Here is a 13,633-nt window from a genome sequence, read left to right on the forward strand (position 1 = left end):
TTCCAGGAAATGTAAGGATTTAAAAGAATAAAAGAAGAAGATCAAGTTTCAAACTCTGCAATGAGTCTTCCGCACTGTGTTTGTGCATCCATCCTGACATGTTTCGAATCAAGATCTCGCTTTCACACACGCACTCACAATTTCCCACGGGAGTAAATATCAGAGGGATTGTTGTTATACCATGAAATAGATTTCCTTAACTGTAGATGAAACATGATAAGCAGGATATGCTTTAAATTAAGATGGTTTTCCTGCACTGTGAGATCATGTTCACATGTCTGCTTAATTATCAATTATTTTAATGTTTAATCTCCCCCCCCCTATTTCTAGTTTCCTGGTATGTGTGCACGTCAATGAGTACATGGTGGGTGGTTTAGAGTGTGTGTGTGTGTGTATGGACTATATAAGCCATGCGGTAGGCTGTCTGTGTAGTTTCTCCTGGTTTCACCTGTGAGAGAGCATCAGGCAGCATGACCTCCCAGCGATGGATGCTGGCATTCTGCTTTTCACTGGCCTCAGGTACAATGCAGCTGTTAATTTAATTATGTGAATATGACTTAATTCTTCAAAGCAGAAAAGACGTTTACTCAGTAACTGCACTTAAATATAAATTTCAGGTATTTGTATTTTACCATTTTAATATCATGTTACCTTATACATTTACTGAACAACAATTCAAAATGAAATAGTCATTTTTATTCCACTACATTTATTTGAAAGCTTTGTTTACTTGTTACTTTACAAATTAAGAATTTTCAGACAAAACTTTAGAGCGTATGAAATATGATGCACTGTCGCAAGTGGTAAATTAAGTACTCAGATCTCTAAAAGTAAAAGTAGCAATACCAAAATGCAGACATACTTTGTTACAAGTCAAATTCCTGCATAAAAAATGAAATTTAAGCAAAAAATAAAAATATATATGTAAATAATGTGTTACTAAATTTTAATTACTGATGAATTAATGTGTACATTACTTTCATGTTGCAGCTTGTAAAGGTGGAGCTCATTTTAATTACTTATTTACTGTGGGTCGCTTAAACTATAATGATATTTATTAGTCAATTTGTATCTTGTAGTATAATCTAAATCTGCGAAATAACTAGAAACTAAAGTTATCAAATAAATAAAGTGGGGTAAAAAGTACAATATTTTCCTCTGAAATGTATTAGATTAGAAGTATAAAGTAGCATTAAATTGAAATACTAAAGTGAAGTCCAAGTACCTCAATTCTATCTAAGTACAGTACTTGAGTTAATATACTTAGTTCCATTCCACCACTGACTGCTGTAGATTAAACCACCCAGTACTATAATTAGTTAACTGTTATAACACTGACATGAGCATTTTTTTTTCATTATGAGTACTTTAACTTTTAATGCTGTAAAATAGAGTGAGCTCATAATACTTTTCTCGAAGTGACATTTTCAATGCAGGACTCCAACTTGTAACTGATCATTGTATCTAATATTGCACTATAGGTACTTTTACTTTTCTTCAGAAATTATTTTTTAAAGGCTCTAAATACTTTCACTCGTGCACTATTTGTGCATTATATATCTTTATACAATATTTATTATTTTAATTCAAATACAGCATCTGGTATAACAGTATTATCCTATATCCAAAGTATTTGTGTTATTATTCATGATTTTTGATTATAATTGATGTTAACGTCCACCTTGACGCTGTATTTCTCTCCTAGTTCTAGGCACAGGAGAGTCAGTCACAACAACAGAAATTCAGAAATGTGAGTATAAGCCAGTCAGTGTTGGATCCTTGTCTGATCTGATCTAGTCTGATCGTTGCAAATGTTACATGTACCAGTTATATTGTTTCAGCTTTTCTGAAACTTATTCTATTTTATTGTTTCAATGTTTCACTTCATTTCTCTTATCATACAGATATATTGTTTTATTGTTTGGTTTGTCAATATTTTATGTTACTTGGTTCAATTTATTCTATTGTAGTTTATTCTTTTCATTGCTATTTATTAGTTTGTTAATGGAGCAAGCCACAGTTGTGCTGTGTGTGATTGTGCATGTGACAAATAAATACTTTCTTTTACTTAAATCTTTATAGATGTGAAACAATAGTTGATGATGTGGCTTACTGATTTAAAATGGTACTCTTAGAAATCTTATTTCTGTGGGTGAAGAAGTTATATGTATCGAGTTCTGAACTGATTATTAAAGGGTTGTATAGCTGATTACATTTAAAAATCTTAACTTTTTAAACTCTCAATCTGACATAACAAAAATAATGAATTGATTTATTATATATTTTATTATATATTTACTGTATATTATATGTATTTCAGTCAGGTGTTCATTTCCTGGCATTAATCAGTAAATTGTGATCAGACACTTGCAGGACATTTGGCAGCGGCGTCGTCCAGCCCTTCAACGGTTCAAGTTTCTATGTTCGGTCCAACTGCCCGTTCACCCTCACCCGCTTCACACACAATCGGGTGGAATGTGATATCACCTTACGGCGAGGTGACAACGGGCTGCTGGACCAAGTCGAGATCATCATCAACAAAGTCAAGACCATTGTGCAGAGTGGAAGCATCATGGTGGAGAAGAAAAGGTTTGGGTCCAACACTAATACACTGATATGGTTTCATTAACTGCAGCCACGTAGATATGGAATTAATTGAGGGATATGGCTCATTTACACTAATTGATTAAGTTTCATTTTATACTTTGGTTGAGATATGGGGAGATTTTGCTGTCATTGAGTGTGGCGGATGATATCCTGATAAGTATGCGTATTCTAGGGCTACACTAAAAAGGATTTTAAGGATTTTCTAAGGAGAGAGGCGTGTAGAAACATCTGTTTCTTAGCTTCCCCAATCCAGATTTCAACAGAGAATCATTATAAAGCTCAGTTCAAAATGTGCTCTGCAAGTAAAACGTTCTTATGTGAGTGATTGGATACATGTATCTGATCAGTAGATGATTTGGGGGAGTGAACAAATGTATCCCTCTTATCACCACTGACAGGCCATGGCGCTGCTTTGGTACTGAAGTAGCAGAGTGGGCCTTGTTTTCCAGCTGATTGTGAGCAGCCATAGCTGTCTGAACTCATGCTCTTTACTCATTGGTAACTAGCCTACACCTAATCTCTCAAGACAGATTCTGCAATTTACATTGTAGAATCTGTCAGCAGCCCTGTGTGAAAGACGACTAGAGAGGGGGGGAGGGTGGGGCTTTGAGTTTGAATGATGCTACGCTTTAGCCAGTCACAATGGAGGGGGCGTGGCCGAGACGTGCAGGTGTCCCCAGGAAATGTGTACCTACAGAAACAGCAAGCTCCGCGTCCATAGCGACCGCTCCACTCAAAACGCCGTCTCGTCAACGTGAAAAAAAATATTTTTTCCAGCGGATGTCTGAGTTACAACATGTTTGAGCTAACTGGAGTAGTTTCATGTCATATCCGACAACAGGAGGCTTTTAACAGATGACGTCCTGATGTTAGCTTTGCTAACTGTCCCTGTCAGCTGCAGCCACTGATGCTTTCTAGACATCATGATTTCCCATAACTGAATAAATACCACACATAGCAACACAAAACTGCTTTGCTAGCTCAATCATGTTGTAACTAAGATATCCACTGGAAAAAATATTTTATTCACGGACTGTTTATTGAGTTATTACCTTATTTTTATACAGTCTATGGTTATTACATACACCGCTAATGGCTAACGTTAACAGCTAACGGTTAGCCCAGCTAATCTACGATAACCATGTTATTTACAAAACACACAGAAATAGTAACATTTGTTCAATCATTGTGTTTATAGACTTAACAAACATCAGATTAATCTACACGGTGATATACTGACATGAAAAATGTGATATATAGCTAAACTCTGCTGGTTTTCTACCCAAAGTATTTGTAAACAACACGGAGATTCCCTGGGCACCGCCGGAAGTGAAGGGCGTGAGCGATCGCCAAGGCACCTGCACTTCCGTTAGTCGAAAAACTCCGGGCTGTGCCTCCAGAGGTAAAGGAAGAAAAAAAAAATCCTTTTTTTTTTTTTTTTTTTTTTTACCGATGGATTTCCAGATTGGCCTACACCTGACTATAGCACTCGGCTTTACCACACCTCAGACAGTTATCAAAACAAGCATTTATTCTACGTCCACGAAGAAAACATGAAAAGCTTGTTCTTAAGCCTCATTATCATCCCTATGTTACTGCTGCATTGAACGCTTCATAACTCTGAAAGGGACAAATAGAACAAAAATGTCCGATAGCCACTTACAACAGCTGACCATTAATTATGTTCAGACCATCATTTAATTCAATAAATCTACTCAGAGGCATATTCGTTTAATTCTGTCATTGTCCACACTGGTTTTTGACAGAGAATCATTAAAATCCTTATTAGTGTAGGCCTAGAGTACACATACTTATCACAATATCATCCACTCTGCTCAATAACAGCAAAATCTCACCATGTCTCAACCAAAGTATGAAGTCACACTTCATCAAATAGTTCACTGAAACATGAGTTTCTAGGAAAATATCTTGTTAAAATGCAAAAAACATCTTATTATAACAATAAACTTTTCACGTCATTACTTGATACTGATCAGTTTTTTTTTTTCTTGGTGTGGCAGCAACATGCTTCCATAACCAAATAATGACTCAATCAAAGTTTGAGATCCCCTGACTCTGGAAATGTATAATCCAAAAATCAATACCGTTATTCACCCACACAAACTGCAGTTAAAGTGTGAGAAAGCGATAGGTGAGTTTTGCCAAAAGGCATAAATCAATCACCTAAATGGCATTTATACTCAGCCAGGTGGTTGATGTTTTTATGGATTCTTAATGTCAACAATGTTAGTTGATTATTAGCTGTGACTCTGGGACTCTGCATTATTAATAGTTTATCTCTGTGGGTGTTACGGCAAGTTGTTACGTCTGCAAGGTGACTTACAGACTGGGCTGTTTTGGGGGAAGTGGACGCTGTAATATTTAACCAATTTTATCTTTCCTTTCAAATCAAATTTGAGGAAGTGAGATGACTTACCATCATTCAGGGTTAAAAAGAAAGCTGTTTTTCTAGTAGTGGAAAGTTCACTCACTCGTGTACTCTACTCAAAGGTTCTGTATGCTACATTCACTGGCTATGTAAAGATTTAGTGGAGTAATGGCGTCCTGAGCAGAGAGTAAAGTCACGCTACCTCTGTGTGTGTTGTAATCCGAGCTTCTCTGTAGTTTGCTGTGGTAAGCCGGTGCAGCTGTGCATGTTTGTGCATGTGTGTATCCCACTGGCTAGCTCTTTGCTGCCACTTTGCACTACGCTTATATAGTGGTTACTGCTGACATCATCGTCATTGCATTAATGTAGCACCCATCCTCCGGTTTCTCCCTGGTAACACTGTTAGCTCTTTCAGCACTGTTGCCATTGTTTAGCGTTGTTTATGGCGTTAGCATCGTTAGCTGCTAGCTGCCAGCTCAGCCACCTCTATGTCGAGAACCATGTGCAGACAACTCATATGCTCTGAATTTCCCATCAAGCTCCACAAAACTTCAGAAGAATATATTTTACTTTTTACTCCTCTATGATTATTTGATAACTTTAGTCGCTTTACAAATTAAGATTTTTGCACACAAACAATTTTGATTGCTTAACTTGATTTACATTTTTTACTGGTTGGACTTACGTGCTCTTACTTAAGTAATATTTTCAACACAGAACTTTAAGTTGTAATAGAGTATTTTTACAGTGTTGTATCAGTACTTTTACGTAAGTACAGGATTTCCCCCACCTCTTTTGATACCTCTGTGTGTTTATTTGTCAACAGTGTTTACCTTCCATACGACCACACCTACCAGCATATCTTTCAGTACGGCATCTACACCAGACTGAGGAGCTCGCTGCTTCCACTGTCTGTCACCTGGTACAGTGTCCCCGGGGGAATAGACACTGTGTGGGTGAGTTGAAGGGAGTAGACACACATGAGAGCATAAACACAGGCATTCAAACACAATGCATTATGATCTTAAGCTAACTGGAACATTCACAGCTAGTTCTGTACTGCAGAGCACTAACCTCACTGACTGATGTCTTTTTAAAAACATGTTAAGGTGGAGGTGGAGCAGGAGCTGAGCACTGGCATGACCGGACTGTGTGGAAAACAGAACTTCCCAGGTACGTTTGAATTGATAGCAGAATAGTTTTAGTAAACAATGGCAGTTAGCAGTATAACTTTTTGTAGGCCTTATAGGAGCAGCAAATATTTTTATTTTTTTAAATGAAATTAGGCAACAAGCAGCAGCTGATTCAGGAGAGCGTGCTCGCCAAGGACACATGTCAAATCCGAGATCCTGTTTCTGCTGTGAATACAGTAAGTCAACTGTTGCCATAACTGACTGTTCAAACACACCTGAATGAATGTTGTGACGATACTAGATTCCTGTCTTCTGTTGGTACTGCTGCTGTATGTACTTTGGAGCACACCTGGTCTTTTTTTTCTAACAGAACTTTAGGAGAAAATATGAGAGAAATTTAAGAGAATGTTGCTGCATGAGGCCCATGGAGACGTGAATGTCAGTCTCAACAATGTTTTCATTAATTCACTTTTTGAGGAGTCAATCTATTCAGCTGTGTTTAAACACTCCTAATTCTGAATGTTTCTCTGGTATTTGTAGGAATGCAGAATGTTCTTTTCCTACACTTTGGATTGTCTGCAAGCCATGACGCCTCATTATATCCAACTCTGTGAAGAGAACATTTACAGCTACGAAATGAGCAAAGACATCAGCTGTGCTTTCTTCAAAGAAGTTGCCCAACACTGTGGGAACAACAGCTATGTCTGGAGGATATGGAGAGATGTAACCACATGTGGTAGGTGCTCTTTAACCCCTTAACATCCAGCTTTTACCTTTATTTTGTCGCTTTAAGTTTCAAAAAATCATCTTTTGCACAAGTCTTCAGTGAAGTTACATCACATTTACACTGAGTTAACATGTAGGCCTCTAATCTGATTTGATTAACACAGCTGCAGACTAATGAGTTTACATCCCTCTCAGCCAACCACAAACAGCCACAGCATCAGATAGGGAGTATATATTCAGCATCTGTCATCTTAGAAAAGTCAAAAGAAAAGAAACAGAGTGAAACTGCGAGAGAGAAAGAGAGAGCACACACGCACGAGAGAAACGCAACATTGATTTACAATTGTGGTGACCTCCTCCCAGGCTACCTTTGCATCATCAGCCCGTGGAGGTCTGCTCGCAGTTCTGTATATTTGGACACTGCGAGCTTGGACCTCCCGGACCAAAACATCAGTTTCCTCCTGGGAGAAGTTTGGCCGTCTGACGCTGCTGCTCTCTTTTGCCATGGCGAATTGAGTAAACTCTCATTATGCCTTCGCGTGGCGCATTTAAGGGTGAGGAGAGGGGCTCATTTGATTGGTGTGATGTGAATCGGCTGTGTAAAACCCACTCCACGCCTTCTCTCCTCCCTCTCTCTGACTTGCGCAGGTAGGAAGGACGGAGGTGGGAAAGAGGAGTAGCTATGCCAGCGCGCACGGTGTGCCAAACTTGCAAAATCCGCCTGGCCACACCCAGTTGGTGAAGCGCAGGTGTGCTGCGCCCCCGCCTCGCCCGGTCTGCGAAACTAGAGGCCGTAGTCTTTCATACATATCATATCAACATTTGATATGATACGTATCATATCATCATATAACAAGTGACGTAGTATGTGAGCTGACTTTTGTTATTTTAAGGTAGAGGGAAAGATGGATAGTGTGTCTCCTAGGTGAGACACCTGCCAAGCTGCAGACCACTGTTTAAAACTAACGCTGCTGTGTTTCCAGCAGCCTTTTAGGCACCAAATTTGGGTCATTTGTAGAAACCTATCACTGTTTCTCCTGCTGGGATGTTGGCATAAAAAATAGTTGCTCTGCTACATAATAACATGCAAATATAATGTATCTGTGGTTTGCAGAAATGTACAATGCCGACATTTTTTCTGGTGGTTGGGTTGAAATGAAAGATTAGATGTTTTTATGGCTGTACAGTGTCATCAAATTTAAATAATCTCAATGTTTAGTGCCATCTTGTACATATTTCCCCAAAATTCAGCCTGACATATTTTGGTATTCCAGACTTTGGGATTCACACTAGGACTGAGAATAAAGTTCTGTGATTTTGAGCAAAGTTTTGCTGTGTTTGCCACATGTGTTTGTGCTGACAGGGGTTTACAAGATTAGATTATAAATTCGTTTTAAAGTTTCAAATTGGCTCAAATTCAAGTTTGGACACTAATTTGATGAACACTTGATGTGATTGCCTGTTTCTGTTTTGCAGTGAAGCCAAGTTGTCCAGGAGACCTGGTTTATGTAGAACAGGGCGCAGCCTTTGCTCCCAGCTGCTCCAGCCAAAACCTCACATTCTGCAACCAGGAACTCACTAGCTCCTGTGTCTGCCCAAAAGGTGAGCACCATCTGACTTCATGATGTAGCTCACTTGTTGTTTCATTGCTTGTTTAGGCTATATGATCCTTATTATAAAGGTATACTAATTTGTGTTGTAGGTACGGTGCTTAATGATCATGCAGATGGCTTCCACTGTGTGAGTGTGTCCAGCTGCTCCTGTGTATTTGCTGGCCAGACCTACTCAACCGGAGACATACGCAGCACCAAATGTCAGTCATGGTAAGCGAGAAAAAACTGGTTTGGCACTGATGGAATATCCATGAATTACAAATGTGTACTTGGGCTCAATGAAATGAGCTAGTTTGATTTTTTCAATTAAAGTTTCGTCATCATTTCTCTCCACAGTGTGTGTGACAGTGGGAAATGGCGATGCTCTGAAAACTCCTGCCCACCCACATGTCTCATTGAAGGGCAGTTTGTGACAACATTTGACGGCAAACAATATGCCGTCCCTGACAAATGCACATATGTGGCTTCACTGGTGAATTTTTCTCACTACCCCAACATGTGCCATTAACCTATGTTGACTTTTTATGATACTACCCCAACATGTGCCATTAACCTATGTTGACTTTTTATGATACTAATGGCTGTGTTGTTCTTTAAGGGTCTCAACTGGATGATAATAATCAAGTTTTCTGCAGAGGCACCCTCCATGAAAACTGTTACTCTTAAGCTTTTTCAGGTACAAGCAGTCTTTGAGGATTAAATCTAAAGTGAACAGAACAGAAGTGAACAGTCAGTGAATATACATAAATGCTCTTCTTTTTTGGATTTGCAGGAAACGTATGAGTTCTCACCCAACAGGGTGATATTCAGTGGGGAGGAGATCACTGAACTTCATGAGTCTGGTAAAAAAGGATTGTTGTCCATTGCATCTGTTTACGAGTCCTGTTATATACTCCCCAGCTCACTAACCACTCTCTGTCACCTGTCAGAACATGCTTTGGTTTTCTGGCAGTCCTCCATGTACGTCCACGTCCACACATCCTTTGGTATGAAGATGGAGGTCCAGATGTTTCCTGAAATCCAGCTGTATATCAACCCACCCACAAACCACTCAGGCCTGATCTCAGGTTCGGATCTTGATCTACAAACAAGGGATTCACCTTTATTATGGCCTGTAGTTTTGAGCTTTCAAGACAAAAAACCCCCCAAAAATAAATACAAAGGTAGTTTCTATTCTCTGTAGTGTTATCTTTTTTTAAATTGCAAGACAAAACACTAACAGAATGATTCAAGGAATACAAGAATGATGAATACGGGCCAGTTAACAAAGGTTCATCAAGGAATTAGAAAACAAGGTCATGTTACTACTCATATGTTGCTTTTATTTTGATATGTGCGCACATATGTGTGTGCGTATGCATGTGTCCGCGTTTTAAACAGTAACAAACAAAAGAAGAAACAAATTTTCAAAATAAATTTAAATTATTGTACTATTAAAAAATGGTATTATAACAGAAATATTATTATAAAAAAGGCACCATAAAAATTGTACTATTAAACCATTTTACTATTAAAAATTTTATAAAATAATTTTTTATATAAAAAGTTGTAGCATACAAAAATGTATTGTAAAACTGTGGAAATTTGTACTATTAAACCATTTTACTATTAAAATGTACTGTAAAATATGCACTAAAATAAAATTAAAATAAAGTAAAATAAAATTGTATGATAAAAAGTTGTATTATAAAAGAAATGTTGATATAAAACTTTGAACAATAAAATCAATTTTACTATGAAAAAATGTACCACTAGAAAAATTGTACTATAAAAATGTATTATAAAAATTGCATTATAAAAAATTATACTAGAAAAAAACAAAAAAAAACTGTACTATAAAAGGTGTATTATAAAAAATGTACCATAAAAAATGCACTGTAAAAAAATATTTAAAAATGTTTTATTTGTAATTATAATCAATGTATCTTTCAGGTCTTTGTGGCAACAACAACAATGACACCACAGACGACTTCACCACCAGCAGCGGGATCATCGAGAACTCAGCTCAGCCTTTTGCTCAGTCCTGGAGTTCGGGTGCTTGTACGAGGAACATGCCCATCTGCATTAACACTGACAATGGTACCAATAAATGTTATAAGTGTGCTTGTGAAATGTTGTAAATGTGTGGATAAAGTCACACAAAGTATTTTATTGTCTTCCTGAATTCTGCGTATAATGGATGAAACTTTTTTTTTTTTTTTTTTTAAATAGATATGAAACAATTGGTACATTTTTATATTGAAACTCTGAAATTTACTCACTAGTTTGCTTGCTTCTAGGTGATATGATAGAAATAGTTGATCCACAAGGACATTTCATTTTGTAAATATGTATTTTGCAGAAATATTTGCAGATGAAAAGTGCTCCGTGTTGAACGACCCAGCTGGGATATTTGCTAAGTGCCACGGTCATATCCCAAGCGATCACTACCACATGGTAACATGACTTTTGCACCATAATAAATCCTCAGTAAGTTTTGACGTATCTGTGAGCTACCATTGTTAACATGAAACTGTTGTTATTTCCAGGCTTGCATCCTAAGAACATGTAACTGTGGCAGCAGTCTGCAGCAGTGCCTGTGTGTTGCTCTGGGCAACTATGCCAAAGCCTGTGCCAGTCTGGGTGTTGTAATTGGTGACTGGAGGGCAGCCACCAACTGCAGTGAGTTCAGTACAAACAAATATACAGCTTACTCTGTCTGCAACCCTGTGCTATACTAGATGTTAATCACAATATTGTGTCACAGCTTTGACATGCCAGAAGAACCTTGAATTCTCGTACAACATGCAAGCCTGCAACCACACATGCCGCTCCCTGTCTGGTCCTGACCCTTGCTGCGGGCTGGACGATGCTCCTGTAGAGGGCTGTGGCTGTCCAGAGGGAACTCACCTGAACCAAGGACACACCTGTACCCCAAAAGCAGAGTGCCCTTGCCACTATTATGGCGGTACAACGCCCCCGGGTACTGTTGCTATTGACGGACGAAGGTGGTGAGTTAATCATCTGAGTATTTACAGCCATTTAAAACTTTACTAACATTTATCTTAACATTTTAATTCTGTTGTTTACTTCAGCAACGGGTGAGACTATTACTCACTGTCTGCCCTAACCAAGTCTCCCCAGTGCTGCAAAAGTGTCCTCAATTGTGTAGTCTACACCTATGGACCCTGACACACCAAGCTAACAGTTGGCCGTCGGTCAGTGTTGTGCCATCTGTGAGCGTCTTTCGCCTTAGTTTTTGCTGTGTGTTACCCACCACTGGCACCAGTTGGCCCTTGTCGTCCTTTTTTGGCCAATTCAGCATGTTAATCGGAGCGGGAGATGGTGGGGCCCGATCGTAAATGCAATCACTCTTATTGGCAGTTTAGCGCAGTGCACAAGAAGAGAAAGGAAAGTGAGGAAAGTAAACAACAATTAAAGTCAAAGGGGGCGTTATGTGAGATAATATTACTTTTTTTTGCCATTGAACTCTTTAGCAGAAACAGTTTGTGAATGTTTGTATTATTGTTCGCAAACACATGGTAAATATCGTGTTCTTTCAACAACGGGCTGTGTTATTAATGTGCTAACTGGCTAACTAGCATCTTGAATCTTTCCCGACAGTCTTCCAGTTTCCATTTTCGAATGACAAATACAGACTGCTGCCACCTGCTGGTGTTGGAGAGTTATTTCCTCTCACGCAGACGCAAAACGTACATGCAAGTTAGCTGTTGGCTGTTGTCTTTGCGTTGTGTTCAAGTACAACGTTTTAGCTGAGACACAGGCAATATGAGGCAGTTGGCCTTTGTCTCCATTGATTCATGGATGTCAGATTGGTGCGTCAGGGCCTTATGATGTACACATACTTGAGCAAATATGTGTTATGAATGTCTCTATTCCAGCATCTGTGAGAATGGAGAGCTGCAGTGTTCTGAAGATTGTGGTAAATATATATTCTTTCATCACTGTCATATTAAACTTATCCCTTGTTATCTCTGCTCTGTGGTTTTAACTTCATTTGTTAATAGTGACAAATCAAACAGTATTTTGCTGATAAAAAGATCCCTTTAACTCTGACAAAGTGTCAAACTATCTGAAATATAACTAACACACTCGTATGTTTTCTGTATTTAATGATTGCTTGCATCAGGATGCAGAAATGGGAAGGTTTGTGTTCACTGCTCCGAGGACCCTGTTAGCACATCTCAGAAAACCTGTGACAGCCTCAGCAAACCAATGGTAGGTCAACAGATTACATGTTTACATACATGGCTTTACACTATTCTTGTGTCATTCATTTTTCTTTTCACATCAGCTGCTGACGTGTTTGTCAAAACTGTAATATAATAATGTGGCTACTAACTTTTATTGTGATGGGTCAAACATTTCCTCGATCTAAAAGATTTTCCTTTGATGCGATTTCCAGAGTGCAAGTATGACCTGCAAGAGTGGCTGTTACTGCCCACATGACCAGTACGAGGATCACCGTGGCAACTGTGTTTCTCTGGACAACTGCACCTGTGTGTACAGCGGCAAAGTGTTCAGTGCAGGACAGCACGTCAAAACCAACTGTAAAACATGGTAACACCTGCATTAGTGCTGCTTTCCTACACGTTCATTCAAAAAAATCTTATTCTTCCAAAAGCTAATACAGCTGAGATGGAAAGGCTGCTTAACTAACTGACACTGTCTCACAGTATCTGTGGTCAGGGTCAGTGGCACTGCAGAGACGAGCCCTGCCCCGGGAAGTGTCAAGTTTACGGAAACGGACACTACCAGACCTTTGACTCCAAGTGGTACCGCTTTGATGGACAGTGTCAGTACACTCTTTTAGAGGTGAGACCAAACATCAAAGTGTGAACGAAATCCATTGGTCACATCAATCAATCAATCAATCTCAATCAATCAATCAATCAATCAATCAATCAATCAATCAATCAATCAGTCAATCAGTCAATCAATTGTATTTATAAAGCCCAATATCACAAATCACAATTTGCCTCACAGGGCTTTACAGCATACGACATCCCTCTGTCCAGCGGATAAGGAAAAACTCCCCCCAAAAAAAACCCTTTAACGGTAGAAACCTCAGGAAGAGCAACTGAGGAGGGATCCCTCTTCCAGGATGGACAGACGTGCAATAGATGTCATACAGAACAGATCAGCATAATAAATTAACAGTAATC

The 13,633-nt window shown here is 38.8% G+C and overlaps 1 protein-coding gene across 1 annotated transcript in view; it reads left to right on the forward strand.

Moving 5' to 3' along the window:
- Nucleotides 1-396: 396 nt before the first annotated feature.
- LOC126385258 (mucin-19-like) overlaps nt 397-13,633 on the forward strand; it is a 60,845-nt gene continuing 47,608 nt past the window's right edge. Inside the window, exons 1-2 of the mRNA XM_050036868.1 lie at nt 397-519; nt 1,706-1,750. Of these exons, the coding sequence (XP_049892825.1) occupies nt 471-519; nt 1,706-1,750 (94 nt within the window). The 5' untranslated portion in view covers nt 397-470. The remainder of the gene's footprint in view (nt 520-1,705; nt 1,751-13,633) is intronic.

The sequence above is a fragment of the Epinephelus moara genome, chromosome 23 (genome assembly GCF_006386435.1).
Source record: "Epinephelus moara isolate mb chromosome 23, YSFRI_EMoa_1.0, whole genome shotgun sequence".
Classification (NCBI taxonomy): Eukaryota; Metazoa; Chordata; class Actinopteri; order Perciformes; family Serranidae; genus Epinephelus; species Epinephelus moara.